Source organism: Ambystoma mexicanum, chromosome 7p (assembly GCF_040938575.1).
Source record: "Ambystoma mexicanum isolate Mex_15411 chromosome 7p, UKY_AmexF1_1, whole genome shotgun sequence".
Taxonomy (NCBI): domain Eukaryota; kingdom Metazoa; phylum Chordata; class Amphibia; order Caudata; family Ambystomatidae; genus Ambystoma; species Ambystoma mexicanum.
Genome location: NC_090939.1, coordinates 66,038,379 through 66,055,759, shown reverse-complemented (window position 1 = coordinate 66,055,759; position 17,381 = coordinate 66,038,379). Strand labels below are relative to the sequence as shown.

At 48.5% G+C, this 17,381-nt stretch overlaps 1 protein-coding gene across 2 annotated transcripts in view; it reads left to right on the top strand.

The window, feature by feature from the left end:
- The window catches only part of LOC138525694 (T-cell surface antigen CD2-like), a 186,209-nt gene extending 182,644 nt beyond the window's left edge, over window positions 1–3,565 (top strand). For both annotated transcript variants that reach the window (XM_069635786.1, XM_069635785.1), the window contains one exon: window positions 1,951–3,565. In XM_069635786.1, the coding sequence (XP_069491887.1) occupies window positions 1,951–2,375 (425 nt within the window). In that variant the 3' untranslated portion in view covers window positions 2,376–3,565. The remainder of the gene's footprint in view (window positions 1–1,950) is intronic.
- The last annotated feature ends 13,816 nt before the right edge of the window (window positions 3,566–17,381 follow it).

The following is a 17,381-nucleotide window of genomic DNA, read 5'->3' as shown; positions in this document are numbered from 1 at the left end:
GCATTACAATGAATCTTTATAAACCTAGCCGGAAGGTCGACTGGGATTTATGGGCCCCAAAGAAAGAGTAAAACGGGCCATTAACTCCTGGTGCAGCCCATGCTCTCAGATCAGGCGTTATGGGCCCACGCCACTCTTAAAAATGTATGGTGTATATAGACGTATATGGGAATTATTAGTGCAATATTCCACCTGGGGGCGTTGCAAGGATATGGCTGCTGCTACACTGTGCTACAAGTAGTCTTGGATTGTAGCATTCAAAACAATATGCAGGCTATACCGTCTCTTTTAGTCTGAAGATTGCCCAATGAGAGTGCTCTCTCAAGTTGCCACTGCTGGCCTTAGAACCCATAGCTTCAGTTTGCAGGCCATCACTTGTATCTGTCTATATGCTGTACACTAGAACACCTAAGCAATAGAACTGGGGTGTGGGGGGGCATTACCAGTCTGGTAATGCCCTGCAGCGTTAGTTATCAGCCCGGTAATGCCCCCGTCTGAGGTTTGTATTGCTATTAGTACCCCGGCACGTTGTACCGGGGTACTAATATTGTGTTTAGCACAAGTTGAGCGACCGCGTTTTGGTCGTTTCTCAGCTCACGCTAAAAACTACAAAAAAAGATGCCTGACATGGATCGGGGAGAAGGGAACTACACATAGTCCCTTCTAACTTTCCATGGTTGCCATTCGGGAGTCGGGGACGCGCCGGGTACACTACTGTTCCCGGCGCCGGCGAGGGACAAAGAAGGAGAAGGTAAGTGGCGAGGGAGTGGCTGGGCCTAAATGTGTGGAAATGTGGCTAGGGGGACGGCCGACGGGCGCAAGAAGCACAGGGGAAGCACACTAACCTTCAACCCAGCAAGGCAAGGCGGCAGCCTCCCTCTCTGATGAAGCTTGGAGCGGGGTCTTTCCCAGTGTTTTAAAGACCCCTTTTTGAGTCTCCTCATTGGCTGTGAGGTCACCACCCCCCCTCGCCGGGTACTAATCGCCATTAATAGGAACAGAACTGATAAACACCTGTCAATCAAGAGGGTTGCGTTGACTGTAGCAGATGTAGTCAAGCATATCTGCACCAGATGCAAACAGAACATCAGCAGCACACACTGAAAAGTGGGGCCTGGAAGGGGTCAAATCCAGGACATCCTGGAGCATGGAGGGTCACATGCAACAAATAGACTTCAGGAACACTCTCCGACGCTGGATAGACCACTGCTGAGGCTTCACCTGCAAGACTAGGCCCAACTCAGGAGCCATGCCTCCAAAAGGACAAAGGCAAGTTCCACAGTGCAGAGGGGTACTTCTAAAATGGCGCCTGGGCTGTACCAAGGTCTTGAATTGGCGCAGCTTGAGGGAGAGATGGGGAAGAGGGCATATACAGTAGAGGCATGTTATTACTCTGTGGAGTCCAAATTCTAGAAGGTGTGAGCGCACTCACAGGGCGGTGAGCCCTTAAAACCAGAAGCGTTGCTAGGAGGGGCCTGGGAGGGGTATAGCCCCGGGTCTTCTTTTGTAGCCCCAGATAGAAGCTCATGGGCTACAAGCAAAAGGCTAGTTAGCCCCGAGTCCCGACATTAGCCTAGGCCCGATCATTTATAGACCTAGGAACACTCCTGCTCAAAAGAAAGGGTCTTGAAATGTGACTTGTTCTAAAACACTCAGAAATAGCATAGGACTGTTATTCTAAAATGAAAGGGTAGTGCAGGCATGAGTAGAGGAGCCGGGGCGTGTCCATGCTACCGCAGTTTGTAGGATGGAAACATTTCATGGCACATGCACCCTCCTGAAATGACGCACAGGTGTGTGTTCAGGTCATGTAACAAACTGACGAATCGTACCAGCTGCAATGCATTAATTCGTTCCACTGTTTACCAGTCTGCCTCTGTCGTATCATGTTTTGTACATTAAAATATAGTTTCTGCAGATGCATTGATGTAGAATATTTTTTTTTTACAGATGTAGCGATTGAGCTCTCTCCAAAGAGGGCCCCAGTCCATGGGCCAAGGCAACAAAGCCTCCTTAACCCAAGAGCCTACTACGTAAACCAACACGAGCAGCAGCCGCAGCAGCAAAAGAAGAAAAGAACCAAGTCACCGACGTCCCAGCAGAAACTGCAGCAGGGGCAGCCTGACGCGCAGCAAAGAACGGCGCGTGGACAACCAATGACTAAGCAGAGGGTCGCACCGGAACAGACAGCTTCGCAACAGTACTTGGCAACGTCAGCTCCGCAGGCAGCAAGGACCCATCCAGCGGCCAACCGAAAGCAGCAACCCCAGCTGCCACCCCACCACCCTTCCTCCTGCTCACATGGGGCAACTCCAAGACCCCAACCACGCTCGCAACACAAATCTAGAGCGCTCCACTCTGTCGAGCAGCAGTAGTACTCTTAGTAGCTGTAGAATGCATGTGGGTTCCTCCATCCTCAATGCATGTGCAGCTTCCGTTGATCAGTGGTTGCCAACCACTTCCGGGTCAGGCTCCAGCAGAGGCAGGAAGCTCTGATGTGCAAATCCAGTGCATTCAAGACAGACTTCTGAAGAACCACGCAGGCTGCAAAATTCAGTCACATGAGTACAATATGCAAGTGTCTTTCTAGACTCTGGGCCACTGACTGTGGAGGCCTCCAAGGACCCCCATGTTTCTGTTTTGTTCTCCCCGTATATTCTGCTTCTATTCCCATTTCTTTTCTGGATTATGCTCTTTGGATGCCATTTTACCCAGCCTTCCCTAGGGTCTGCCAATTACCAGGGCCCATGGAACGAACCAACCACAAACCAAGCTGAACGATAGTGATGCAGAGGCCAGTTCTACGCGCTCACAACTCAGATCAACACCTGCCAACTCCAACACGGCTCATTGACTCTACGCCGTCCGCCTTCCCCCTTTCTCTTTATACATTCCATAGAACCTGCAGCTAAATGAAAAGTCACTGATTTCCTTCTAGGCAATGACGAGTGACTGGATCACCTGGTCACTAGTGCAGTAAAGACCTCTTCCTTCCGCTGAGGTTATCTCGCCAGGATTATAGTCACTCTGCTTTTCCTAGGATTTCCTAGGAACCTCTGATGAAAAAGAGAGGGGGGCATCATATCCCCAAACTGGCAGCTCATCTGATTGGGGGAGTCCTGCGAATAGTGAGGTGATAATTACCCGTTGCCCAGGGAGTGTATTTGCCCAATATATGGCATTCACATTATACTCTCATATACCTTGAATGAAGTGAGTGTTGCCCACCTTAAGAGGCAGAGAGAAAGTGGGCAATTCATAAACCTTTATACAACAATACAGTGTAATAATCCGTCAATAACAAGTAGAGCATATACACATCTCTGTAGCAGAAATGGCTTTGATTTCCTGCAATGTCCCCTGAACCACAAACACCAGGCCCTTGTGCAATGCTTTCGCTGTTTGTCTGAGTGTGGGTATCAGGGGTGCTTGTGCCAGGAATGAGTTGTTGGTGGATTGATACTTGATGGGCTTTTTGGTACCCAATGATATGATTGCCTTTAGAATCCTTAGTAGTTGAATTGATTGTATGATTTGAATTAAAACATATGTTCATTTGGTTCTATTTGTGCATTTCTCGGTTATATTTTATAGTTCCTAACATTTGAAGAGCCAAGCCTCATTTAGTTGTATAGCAAATTTGCTGATGTTCGGACAGGGTGGCTGGGCGACAAGTCCCTCTCCTGATCCTGCAAAGCTGGTGTTGTGGCAAGGCCCTGGATATTGGCCTGGTGCCGCCGAGTGGCATTGATTTTGATTCGATTTTTGTATTCATACCGCGCATATCCCAGAAGGGAGCCTGGCAGCAAGCTGCCTCTGGGCGCAGATGGAATTATAATCGAATAGAACAGCAGTTTAACTAAGCCTGTTGATTCAGACAATTACTTTAAGTTATATGTCTTTAATTGCTTCCTGAATATAATTAAAGGATTGATTTGCAGTAGATGTATAGGAAGGGAGTTCCATGCAGGAGGGCCCACGGAGGAGAATCGTTTGTCACCGCACCTGGTGGTTCTGGAAGTGGGGATTACTATCAGGCCCTTTCCCATGGATCACAATGTGCATTTTGGGTGATGACTTGCAATTTATGATGTCAGATAAATTGGGGCAAGACCATGAATACATTTAAAGACAAGGCACATAATCTTAAACTATATTCGCTGCTGCACAGGTAACCAGTGAAGACCTTTCCGGTACTCTGAAATCAGTGTTTTGCGTGATAGAGAGAAAATCAATCGTACCGCTGAGTTTTGTGTGCCCTGAAGCCGCTGAAGCTGGTATTTGGGTATGCCCGCCAGCAGAGCATTACAGTAATCCAGTTTAGTGTTCCCAAGAGCTCCTACCACCATTGGACGGTCTTTCTCAGGGATAAGCGGGAGTAGGAGTTTTAGGACTTTCATCTGATAATAACAGGCCTCAATAATTTGGTTGATCTGTAGGTTCCAACTCATACTGGACTGCCAAATACAGCCCAGATTTTGTTACTTTCTGTCTATATTTAGCAGTCATTCCAAACAAAGTTGGACAGGGTACCAAGTGCAGCATATTGATCAATTTCTTTTTTGGACCAAAGACAACAATCTCTGTCTTAGAAGGGTTAGTTGGAGTCTATTGGCCAGCATCCAAGATTGAATTCTTTCGGCGCATTTTAGTCTCCGCTCCACTGCCTCCAGCGGATGCCTTAGGTGAGCATATATCTGCGTATCGTCAGCATATGAATGGTAACACAAATCAAAGTGGGCAAATATATTTAGCAGCGGGCGGATATATAGAGTAAACAATATCGGAGACAGGGATGATCCCTACGGAATCTCCACAATTCACAAGCAGCGCTTCAGACACATATGGGCCGGCCTTAACCTGTTGCAAGCGGTTAACAGAAATTATGTAAACCACTCAATGGCCTTGTCAGGCATATATGCCAATGATGATAGCCTGGATTTAAGTATGCCAAAATCCACTGTATCGAAGGCTGCCGACAGGTCAAGCATGCTGATGTCACCATTGTCGGCAGTCTCGAGAAGATCATACCCAGACTATACGTAGAGCAGACTTGGTCCTGTGACCTGCTCTGAATCCAGATTGTTAGGCGTCTAGGGTGTTGTTTCCCTCCAAAAAAGCCTGTAACTGGATGGTGACAACCTCCAGGATTTTTGCAGACCACAAGAGGGCCGCAATGGGGCGATACTTAGTGTTTTCTGATACCAAGAATGCTTTTTTAGCAAAGGTGTTAGGAAATATGTATTTAATTCAGCGGGTGCATAGCATTGGGCGAGTGAGGCATTCACCAGGGTCTGAATAGGATTGCTAAGAGCATGAGCATGGTGTTTGGCCAAATAGGCCAGGATAGGGTCATAATTATGAGAGGATGGTTTTAACTGAGCAATCAGTAATCAATACTTTCTGCTGCGACCAAGGAGAAGGTAAACTCGGGCACTGTCACTTGATTGTCAGAGTCAATATTCTCCACAAGCGTGTCAATATAGAGGATGGTTATTTGGGCATCAATACTACTTCTGATCAGTACATAAGTTATGCTTGATCTTAAGCTCCTTTGCTTCAATATCTCTTTTGGCATGGTGGTGGCATAGAGCACATCACCAAAGTGTCATGTTTGGAAGCGTGCCAAGGAAGCTCACTATTTCTAGTGAAGATAATAATCATTTGCTTCTGGCTGTTAGCAGAAACCCTCAAAGTGTGCCAGAACACTGTGGCATGAGGGCCCTACTCTTCTACGTTTCCTCTGCACCGTTTGATTGGGCCTTCACTCTCTCCACTAGGCAGGCTTCTCATCACACACTTTCCCCTCAGCTTCTGGGTCGCCACTTCAGGGGTTATGCACTGCGAGAAGAAACACACACTGAGTGGGTCCCCTCTCTGTAAGCTGCAACCAAATCCAGAATTAAATGGCTTAACGTGGTAACATTGACAATAGTCCTGCATTACTCAATGTTCCAGAACACTCTGTCTTTCAGAGGAGTAGGCCTTTTATGGTATTCCTGCTGCAGTGATGTATTTTAATGGGAATGGGCCCTTTAGAATCAAAGTTTAATCCTTGCTCTAGGTTGGGACTTGCACCTTCAGTCGACATCCCTTTTTTAACTTCGAAAACTTTGTGTGCTATACTCTGCAACGACCACTAGATGCCAGCCTATGCAAAGCATGTGAATCTAAGCAGGTACAAGCATCAGAAATACAATTACGATAAGTAATGTATGCTGTATAATAAAATACAGCGCAGCTTCAAAATAAATGAAAAAGTCAATACCTTATTTAGGTTAACAAAGTCATTTATTTGCTCGCTTGCATGCCCTTTGACCACCTCATCCGACAGAGATTAAATGAAGCCTTTGGGAAACACTACACAATTAAAGCTGAAATAGCCCCTTCTGGTATCCTTTTTTCCTTATCTGTGTCTGTCTGCGTTCCTGATTTGTGGTTTGCCAGAAAGGCATGCATTACAGATGTGGAACTGCCCCACACATTGCAGCCTTCATGGTCAGAATGGTGCATTGTGTTAAGTGGGACAGGGGTCGATAGAATTAAAGAGAAAAAAGGACATAAAATCCCTGTTAGAGTCAGGAAGTCAGGAGGGGATGGGTTAATGTCAGTCATGGTAGGTGTACTCCTGTAGAAGCACGTTATATGTCAGCCCGGTCCCATTGCAAGATCAGCAGTGGCACCCACATTCACATATCCGGCTTCTGCATCTGAAAGGCTGTCACCGATGAGGAACAACCAGTCATGTGTTAGGCCTTTGACTTGTGGAGCTAGGTGTGGCAAATGTGTGTTTGTGGGATTGTGTTATATCGTAATTAACGGTGGGGTCGGACATGTGACTGAGGCCCACCCCGGCCTCTAGGAAGCTAGTGGAGCTGGGGCTTTTTGAGAGCTGACAGGGTTGGGCCGAGTGTGTCTGGCAGCATGCCATTACCTGGCAGACACTGGTGGCGCTGGGGCAACGGCAGTCAGATGCCAGTGAACGGCTTTGGAAATAATTGATAGGAAGTGTCAGGGTTGAATGTTGTTATCCCTGCATCTCTAGAGGTTCAAGGTTTCAGAGCCTGTTAGTTGGGATAGTGGATCATAAATCAGCATTTTCTGTTCAAGCCCCTTGTCAGTGTATTGAGAATGTGGGTTCATTTAAATGTATAGGTCTTCCTGTCCCGGTCAGTCCTGAAATCACCTCGGAGAACAGCAGTTTTAAGATCACCAAGGACAACTGGGCTCTCCCTTGTGCATTGCTGGACACTCTGGCGGTAGCGGTCCATGTGTTTATGTAGTTGTTGTTCAGATTGCCCTGCATAGTACACCCGCCTGGTGCATTTCATGCACATGATTAAGTGTGCAATGATGTGGGATCTACATGTAAAACGACCCTTAATGTTGTAGTCCAATTCCATGTGGGATATCGTGATTGTATTTGAAATGTCTATATGTGGACAGGTGTTTGCATGGTCCTTTGTGTTTGCATGGCATGGTTCAATTGTCAGAGCTATTTGCATGTAGCTTCTTACCATCATTTCTTTCGGATTGGCTCATTGTCTGAAAGCAAGGAGGGGGGATCTCAGGGTAAACGTCTCGCAGACGTTCATTTTGTTGCGGAATGCATTGAAGTTCCCTAGCAATTTTGCAGTGGGCTTCCAGCTCTGGATTGGAAGAGGCTACCAGTGACACCCGTGTTTGTACTTCTTGTAGTCTGAATTCTCAGAGGTTGGCCCGGGGGGATCCATGTTATCCTGTCAATCTGGCTGTCCGCAGTTCTGTGGATTATAAAAACTGATCTCAAAGCTTGTATAGTTTTATCTCAGCCCCTTGTGTCTGAAAATATTCGGTTGTATCTTAATGCTTAGCTCAATATTATAGCATGCTTTGCATGCACTGGGTGGAAGCTGTCACTCTTCAAACAGCCGAACCACTTGGTTGATTTGAGATATGCTGTGGTCTGCAGCTGGTCATTTTCTATAGTTACGGTGGTGTCGAGGAAACATACCTTTTCAAATGAGTTTGTGGTTGATGGTTACATTGAATTAATGAAATCTTCAGTGCAATCTCAGGAGGTCCCCTTCTCCAGCAGTGCACATCGTGAGGATATCATGTATGTAACACAGATATCTCAATGGTCTTCAATCAGAGGTGGCCAGGAAATAAGTCTCTAATCATGCCATGGATACATTCGCATACTGAGGTGCCATACGTGTATCCATGTCATCCTCCATCGCTTGGAGAAAAGCATTAGTATCGAACATATGTGTATATAACACTATAATGACTCGAACAGATAACAGATCATTTCACTGTTGCTTAACAGTCTCACTTTCAGACTCTGCTCTTTGTTTTGAAAACTGGTTGATGGGTGTGTGGCCAGATGGGACTGCTGGCCATTGGGTGCATTCATTAATTTACCAGCACCCTCATTTATTTATTGGACATTTGTATGGCGCCTATACACAGGTGTTTCCAGGCGCCACAAGGCAAGAAGGGAGGTTGGGGGAACATGGGAATCAAAAAGGAGAACTACAAAAACGGTTATATTGTCCTTGTGACAATCCTACCGTGCAAGTGCATGACAAGGTGGTAAGTGTCGGGGGGCAGGGGAGAAGTGCAGGAATGGGGAAACCCTGAGGATGGGGTGGGCAAGTGCTGGGCTGGTCGAGGTGGTAAGTGCCAGGGGAGAGGGGGGGGGGAGAGTGCAGTTGACAGGGAGGACCAAGTTGGGCTAGTCCGGGAAAGGGTACCTGAGGGCAAGTGCTGAGAAAGGATGATGGGGAGACTATTAGGGGCTGGTCCGGCCCTTGGATGACTCTACAGGGACCAGGCCCCAGTTGCAGCGGCAGATGGAGAGTTAGCAAGGGAGGGGAGGAAGAGGAGAACAGGAATGCCTTGAGAAGATTCCAGAACCTAAGAGGATCCGGCTCGTCTGAGGGATATGGGGAGTGTTCCAGAGGGCGGAGCTGGCCGTGGAAAGGGATCTACCTACCACTCTCTGCTTGCAGAAACGTTTGATCTGCAGAAAGTTGACTGAAGGAGTCTGGCCGGGAGGTATTTAGGTAGGGGAAGCTGGATGTAAATAGGTCTCAGGCCCCAGGCAGCCTTTTGGATGATGCAAAGGGTCTTAGAATATAATAAACCCCTGTCTGCCTACTGTTGGGTATGCATGTGTAGCTGCAATGGGGCTCACATTTAGAAAGTGCCCAGCCAGTTAGTTCACTGAAAGCTGTAAATCAGATTTTGGTTTCACAATCTGCTACAAAAGTGGTAGAGGTCTACAATATGGATGAACATTCAGAATATAACAGTAAAATGTCTTGCAAAGGCTTTCCATCTGGCATTAATAGAACTCAAGTTATTCTAATTGTTGCATGGCTGTTTCCAATAAAGGCCAGAATACCTTTGAAAGTAAAGAAACAGTCCTAAATGTATAAAATGGTAGGAGTCCAAAGGTCTGGTGGCAGATTAATATCTAAAAATAAGACATGTCTGGTTGGACATGGTGACTGCTGAGATTACATAATTATACAGCCACAAGCAATTTATGTCATATTATTGTGAGCTTGCTGGACAGGGACTACAGAATAGGGCCTGGTATTTATTAGGCTGTCTGGGCTGGGTGTACCCACATCAAGCATGTTGGATCCAGGCGTGGAAGTCTTCTATTTGATCCCCTGAAAAGGGTTGCCACCTTCCACCAGGGAACAAAAACAGACCCAGGTACATTTCTGCAACCCTATAGGTATCTTGAGGTGTTGTAGGAAGCCAATGGCTTCAAGAGAATTCAAAAGGGAGATAGCATAAATATCCAGAATATTACCTGTCCACCAAATAAAGTCCCCAAGCAAAAGTGCTGGAGAGGAGACTTCAGCGAAACACCTTGGAACCAATGTGGTCCGTTCTTAATAAATGACATCCCTTGGGAGTAGCAATAAGCGAATCATGGATAGAAGAATCGTGGAGCCAGGTTTCTGCAATAGCAAACAGAGCCACTTGGGTTCCCAAAAAATAATCAGCTACTTCCAGCGCATGTCGAACCAGTGACCGAGTATAATGTACTCAATCATCACACTAAACCTTCCCAAATAATACCCATTCATATTTTTCTCTTTATTTTCCATTTGCAATACTTTGGAACTTCCTTAATTAATTTCAGAAACTACATGTCCCATAATGCACCTTGCGAAGTTCCATTGCCTGGCTATTCCTATGCAGCAGTCTTAGAACTACAATCCCCAGAAGCCTTAGAGATCAGTGCTGCTTGCACTTAGTTTCCATGTCCGCGCAATCATGACCCGCGGCCCCGGTAATAGCACCACCCTAAACCGCCACCGCGGAAATAGGGTTCCCGTTAAGTCCGTCTGCACGGAAACCCCTCCGTTACCGTAAACACGAAACACCGTGAGCATCACAACTAGCACGGACACGGAAATACCAGCAAAAAAATGGCGTAAATACCGTGATCACGGTGGCGGAACCGCCGCCACCGCGAACATGGCGTTATACACTGCCTGCTGAACTGAATCAGGGCACAGGTGCACCAAATCAGCCCAGCTGGACCTAGCAGGCCACTGGGAGCCTACAAAAGGTCCACACCCAGCCCAACACAACACAGAACCATTCAGGCAGCAGGTCTAGTAGCACTGGGACTGGGCCTACTCAACCAACAGGCAGCACTGCACATGGTGGCAGTAATGGCGCAGAGGAGGAGGCATAGGCGGAGGAGGCGCAGGCGGCAACCAGCCAACCCTGCAGCTTTGGCAAACCCCATTGCCCAGCCAGCCCGACCCCACCGCCAGCCACCAATACCACGCATCAGGGCCTCACCCTGGAACCTCACCCCAGGACAGATCCACACCCTATACCGGCTGGACCGTGCAACATCACCGCCATGATTGTGGACAACATCAGCAGCCTAATTGACACCCCCACCGCCATCCCCCCCCCTTTTGAAGGTTGTCTCAGTTCTGCATTTCCTTGGCACTGGCACCTATCAACACACGGTTGGTGAGCTGCACGGCATATCACAACCGTTTTTCTCAAAAATCCTGGTACAGGTACTGGATGCCCTGTTGCGCCATGTGTCGGAACACATAGCCCTACCCCGCACCCTCCCCGAGGTCATTGCCACCAAGTTGGCCTTCCATGCCATAGCAGGCATGCCAAATTGCATAGGCGCAGTTGACTGCACCCACGTCGAGCTGACAGTACCACATGCAATTGAGGCGGTGTTCCGCAGTAGGAAACAGTATCACTCTTTGAATGTCCAGATGGTTTGTGATGCCATGCAACTGATTACACACTGCTGCGCACGTTTCCCAGGCTCATCACATGACTCAATGGTACTGCGGAATTCCACGTTGCCACGGTACATGGAACGCTATGCCGGACAAAGCACATGGCTATTGGGTGAGTACAGCTGACGATGCTACAACCCTGTCGGAGTGGTGTGTGTGTGTCCAGGCCAATGAGCATTGTGAGTGTGCCGCTGTGACCGCACATGCATCACCCCCCTTCCATCTACCAAATACACAGCGGATGCCAAACATCATGAAGGAAGACATGACAGGGCACCACAATGTGCCCGTGCACACGCTGCCACAGCCAATCCCCTCACTGTCCCATGAACCCTGTGCCACTGCAGACACCCATCCTCAATTGAAACACTGCCCCAAAAAGCATGAGAGGCGTGTAAATGAGACGACGTGTATTTACTACTTCCGTACAGTGGAGTCACTCTGCCATGTGTGGACAGCACTGCACCATGACATGCACACAATCAAATGTCACCCGCAGGGCACAGTAAACATGCAAGTTAATGTGTAGGCCCATATGCAGTCAGCGACATACCTCGTGATGCCCAAGACATACCTCCATACACTGCATGGTACATATGCATGAATGAATGATGATACACGAATGCACAGCAGCAGATGAGGACATGATGCCACAAACACTGACATGTTCCCCCATCTACATCCCATGTAGGTGATGCGGGATATGCACTCACGCCATGGATGATGACACCTGTACGGAGACCAAGGAACAGGCATGAAGAGGCATACAATAGGGCACATATCCGCACACGTGGAATGATTGAGAGGACATTTGGACTGCTGAAGGCCCGTTTCCGCTGTCTGAGCAGATCTGGCGGATCACTGCTGTACAGCCCAGTGAAGACGGGCAAAATAACGCTCGTATGTGCCATGCTGCACAATATATGCCTGCGCAGGAACATCCCAATGCCACCAGACGCAGATGAGGAAGATGGGGATGGGGATGGGGATGGGGATGGAGATGGGGATGGGATGGCACCGCCTCCCCCTGGGGGTCCACATGATGGCCAGAGAGCACGGGATGCCCTGATTCGCATTTACTTTTGAGTCACAGCACATTCACAGAAATGCACAAACATGGTGACGACAATGAATTAATAGTTGCACTGCAAAATAAATGATCAATGTCCACACATGTATGTCTTGATTTGAAATGGTGATGTATTGATGTGATAACAACAGGGAAGAAGGTGCATTGGTTAGGGAAGCTGTACACCCGGGGCCACCCACCACCCAAACGTGCCCACCCCCACCCAGAGCCCATTGTCCAAACCCCCAAAACTACCTACCCCACCACCCAAACGTGCCCACCCCTCTCACACCCTTGTAGTCCACATGTGTCCTGCACTGCCCCACACACATGCCATCACTTCCGCGTGCGCTTCTGTGCCTGTGCAACCTTGCCCGAAGGACCCGTTAGCCTACTCGAGCGCCTCCTTGGACTGGCAGTAGTGGAGCTGGATGGGGTGGTAGTGTTTGATGGGCCAGAATCTGGGATTGAGGGCATTCGTGCCAGATTTGCCTGTTGGCCAACCAACATGGCCTCTACAAGCCTGGAGGTGTGGTCGTTGCCCTCCCGCACATGGCGTGCAAGGGTCACTATGGTGCTCGCAAAGCGTCCAATGGACCTCGACAGGCGACGCACTGAGGCGCTGTAGCTCTCCCTCTGCAGCCTGGATTCCTCTAGCTGCCTCTCCACCAGCTGGGTGAGGGTAGCCTGCTGGTCCTCCATCCGCTGCATGCGGGCATTGAGTTCGGCCATGGATGGGGTGGGCGACCTCATGGGACTCCCCAGTGAAGTGGGGCTGAACCCCAGCTCATGGAAGGAGCCCAGGTCTTCCAATGTGGGCATCTCCCCCTGTGGCCCCGTTTCCGAGCGCTCTTGCGGGGCACTGTTATCACTGCAGGCCGCCCCCTCTGCAGTGCTGCTGCCTTCGGTGTTGTGTTGGGTGGCCATGATAGGTTCCCGTGGCACCTGTCTAGACTCAGCCAGTGTGGAGACGGTGGGGATGTCGGTGGTGGTGGTGTGCCGCACATCTGTAGTGGCTGGTAATGTGGCCAGAGGTGCAGAACTGCCGGCAGCATCCTCCTGTGTGGTGGCGGTGGCTAGTGTACTTGCCGATGCAGATTGGCTGGCCTGTTGTGCAGTATCACTGTCACTTGAAACGGCTGTGGGGACACAAAGGGCATGCAATTAGTGTTGTTTTGGTGGCAGATGGGTGCATCACATGCGTCATTAAGATTTTACATTGAATAGTGTTAGTCACATGCATCTGATTGCTGGTGTCTGCATTCAGTGATATTGGTTGCCATACGGATCATGATGGGTCCTTTGGCCCACACATGCACTGCCTGGGGGGGAGGGTTGTTAATGGGTCCTTTGGCCCACACATGCACTGCCTGGGGGGGGTTGTTAATGGGTCCTTTGGCCCACACATGCACTGCCTGGGGGGGGGGTTGTTAATGGGTCCTTTGGCCCACACACGCACTGCCTGGGGGGGGGTTGTTAATGGGTCCTTTGGCCCAGTACTCACAACTGCATATTTACATGTGGCATTCATGTTTGGGCACTTACCGGCATCTGCAGGTGGGCTCACTCCTGCCTCAGCCTGCCCGATCCCATGGATTCCCTCTAGGTGGAGGACGCTGCTGCAACGCTCCTCCCATGCTTGCAGCCTCAGTGGGGAAGGGGGTCCTCCGCCTGTCCCACTGCTGCGTTGGAGGTGCGTGGAAATGAGGTTGCGTACCCTCAGCCTCAGGTCGTCCCAAGGCTTGTGGCAGTCCTTCACGCTCCTCACTGCCACGCCCACGGCGGTGCACTTGCGTGCAGCTTCGGCCCACACCTCCTTCCTCCGCTGCTGTGTGGCACGCCGTTGGTCGGCGCTGAACAGCATCTCAGCATTGTCCACAATGTGCTCCACCAAGACGGTTAGCTCCGCCTCGCTGAAGCGCTGTTTGCGCTGCCTCTGAGCAGGAATCCTGGCAGACATGCTGGTGGTCCCTTTTGGCTTCTCAGAGTTAGGATTGTGCTTGTGCTGGCTCTGGATGGCAATGGATTGTGCTTTTATATGATGGCCGCCTCTCTGTTTCCTGTTTTGGCGATCATGGTATTTCCGGTTCCGTGTCCGTGGTGGCGGAGGCGGAAACGGGTTTTGCGCCACTTGTGGCTTCGTTATTATCATTTCCGTGGGGTTTTCCGTGACGGCGGTAACAACGTTTCCGAGTCCGTGTGGTGCGCGCGACCGACAGCGTGCAATCGGACGGTTTTTCCGCATCCTTGCGGACACGGAAACGTTTTTACCGCCATCACGGATTTTGCACGGTCCCGGACTGGCAGGTTGTAATGAGGCCCATTATCTTGTTCCCTGCTTGCAGTTTCTTGTTCTGCACCCATTGCCCTTGTTAACTGGCTTGTTACCAGTCTGCAGTTTCCAGTCTCCTTAACCCTGCACTTAGATTCGATTTTTCTTGCTTTTCTTCTTTCTTCCGGTTCTCTGTCCTGAACCTGGCTCACTTTGACTTCCTTTTTTACCAGGATATTTCTGTTACAGTTCTTGTCTTCACTTGTGCCTTGTGTAATTCCTGTCTTCAGAGTTTGGCTGCTGGGTTTCCAGCAGGTAATCTCTGCCCCTTTCCTTTGTTGCATTTCAGTATTGTAACTTGTGTCATTGTCAGCGAAAGGGCTGGTTCCTGTTTCAGGAGGCAGTCATTGTTCAGTTCCTGCTGGACCTATACAGGCTTCAGTCTTGTGAGTACTATTTCCTTGTTCGTGCCTTAGGTTCCTCACACAAACACCCACTGCTGCTGCTCCTTTCCATGAGCATTCAGAGTGGGGCCTTGTAATAGTAACTTGCTCAGAAGGCTGGAGTTTCCCTGGTTCTGTGGGAAACTCTTCCCCCATTCTGTGTACACCACAACAGGGAACCTAACGTGTTTGTTTAACTTGTACTCCCTGCCCTTTTCTGTTCTCTGCCTTTGTTGCCTATCCTTTCTTGACTGTAGGACTCCTTGTACTCCTGCTTTTTGTGTACTTTTCTCCCTTTGGCTGTGTGGGCACATCTCTACCCGCAAGCCCCTTTGACAATTACCCTGGCTATAGGCGATATGAAGGGCCTATTTGCAGCCTTATTGGGCAAGCAGGGGGACAAAATATGTGAATAAGCAGGATTCGACAGAGTTAAATTGAGTAGTAACATTTACAACGGTGCGCCCCTCAAGGACTGCTGCGCACAAGTGTGGAAAGTATTGAGGACTATGCACCCAGACACATCAGACATCCAGGCCATCTTGGCAGGCAAAATGAAAGCAGACTAAGACCCTGCAGAATATATACAACAGATACAGGAGATGTGGATATTAGAGACACGACAATGGGTCGTGAAAATAGCAATATATTCTCACATGCTACTTAGGGGTCTCCCCATGGACGTGCAAACATCTTTAGGGAAGGTAGTTTGTATTGAGGGGAAGGGGTGGCCAGAGATACAGACCCACATCGTATACTTTTGTAAGAGGAAACAGGAAAGAGAAAAAGACGGCTCTATGTGATTTTAGCGAAGATTTTTATTCAAGGCATTTTTTACAGAAACATTTTTATCTAACAAATATCAAATTTGTTATTTTATTTTAATTTGGGAGGGCTGATCCACCATGCCCCCCTTTCCCCATGTTTTAACCCACAAACTCCCTCCCTACCTGTTTTAACCTCTCACCCCCCCATATATATATTGTTTTTAAAAATCGGTATTCTTTCAGTAAAAATGTTTCATTAAAAAATGCCTTGAATAAAAAATCCTCTGTAAAATCACTGGATAATAAAAGACAAGGCAGATAATACAGTATAAGCAGAGGCGAAATTGGTGCAAAAGAAATTAGCCAAAATATTCATGGAAAGGGCTGTACTCAAAAACATTGTTCCAAGGCAGCTTGAAGCAGCTCCCGCCCACCAAGGGGTGTTACACGCAGGTGGTGTGCCACAGGGAGGGGTATACCCACAACAAGGAGGAAGGTTCCAATAGTAGGGAGGGTATCACCAAGGGGCGTACCCACCACAAGGGTTTTATCAACAAGGGGGGTATTACCCGCAGATGGGAGATTATCAACAAGGCAGAAGATATTTACAGCGAGGGAGAGGCTAAGGTCCTACACAGTAACATACTGCACCCCAACAGCAGTGACGGTGGCTGAGAGATGTCCATGGATTCATTTTACAGATGTGTGCCGGGACAAGGCCGGCGCTCCCCTTGCAAGTGAAGAGGAAGTGCCAAGCATGATTCGCACTCCTGCCGCCCCTTTTGAAGTACCAGGAGCATTCACACCGAAATATGTGACGTATGATGAGCAAATAAACCAGCAGAGAGCCGCAGTTGTGCTCTGTCCAGTACTCACCAGAAAAACAGCACCTACTGAAGTACTGACACCTAAGAAAACCTGGACAGTAAGGTACCCATTGAGAAAACCATATCGCCAAGTGAGACAGAATGACAATTGTCAGAATGTATCACCTGAAGAAACTAAGAAGATACTGAAGGAAGACGAATGGTGACGTCATAAGAACCCAGACTGACTCACATAGAAGATATAATGACCTGAGAATGATAACGAAAAGAGACGAAATACCATGGATAATCGATATCCTGAGCCTAAAGTGAAACCATTGATGTCAAGATGTCAGAAACGTATGTTATATGCACGGTGAAGATATTCAGTTAGTTTAAACCTGTACATATGCAAGAAACCGCAAGAAGCCAAGAAATTGTGAGGCTTGCTTATGCTTAGTAGCAAAATAGACTGCAGCAAGCGCCACCTATACATTTAGCTACCTCAAAAAGAGCACTTTATATAAGTATACTTCCACTACACACATAAGCAGAATGGAACAAAGGTTACTAAAGGTATCAAGAGGAGGGTGTTGCAGCAAACAAATCGAGTATTAAGACGGAGAGAAACCCAGCCGAAGGTAACCATGCCAAGAAGCCAACGTCGTATCAGCTAGAATAGGTCAACAGTGGGTACAATTAAAGAGAAAGAAGAACAGAGTATCCTGTTCGGAAA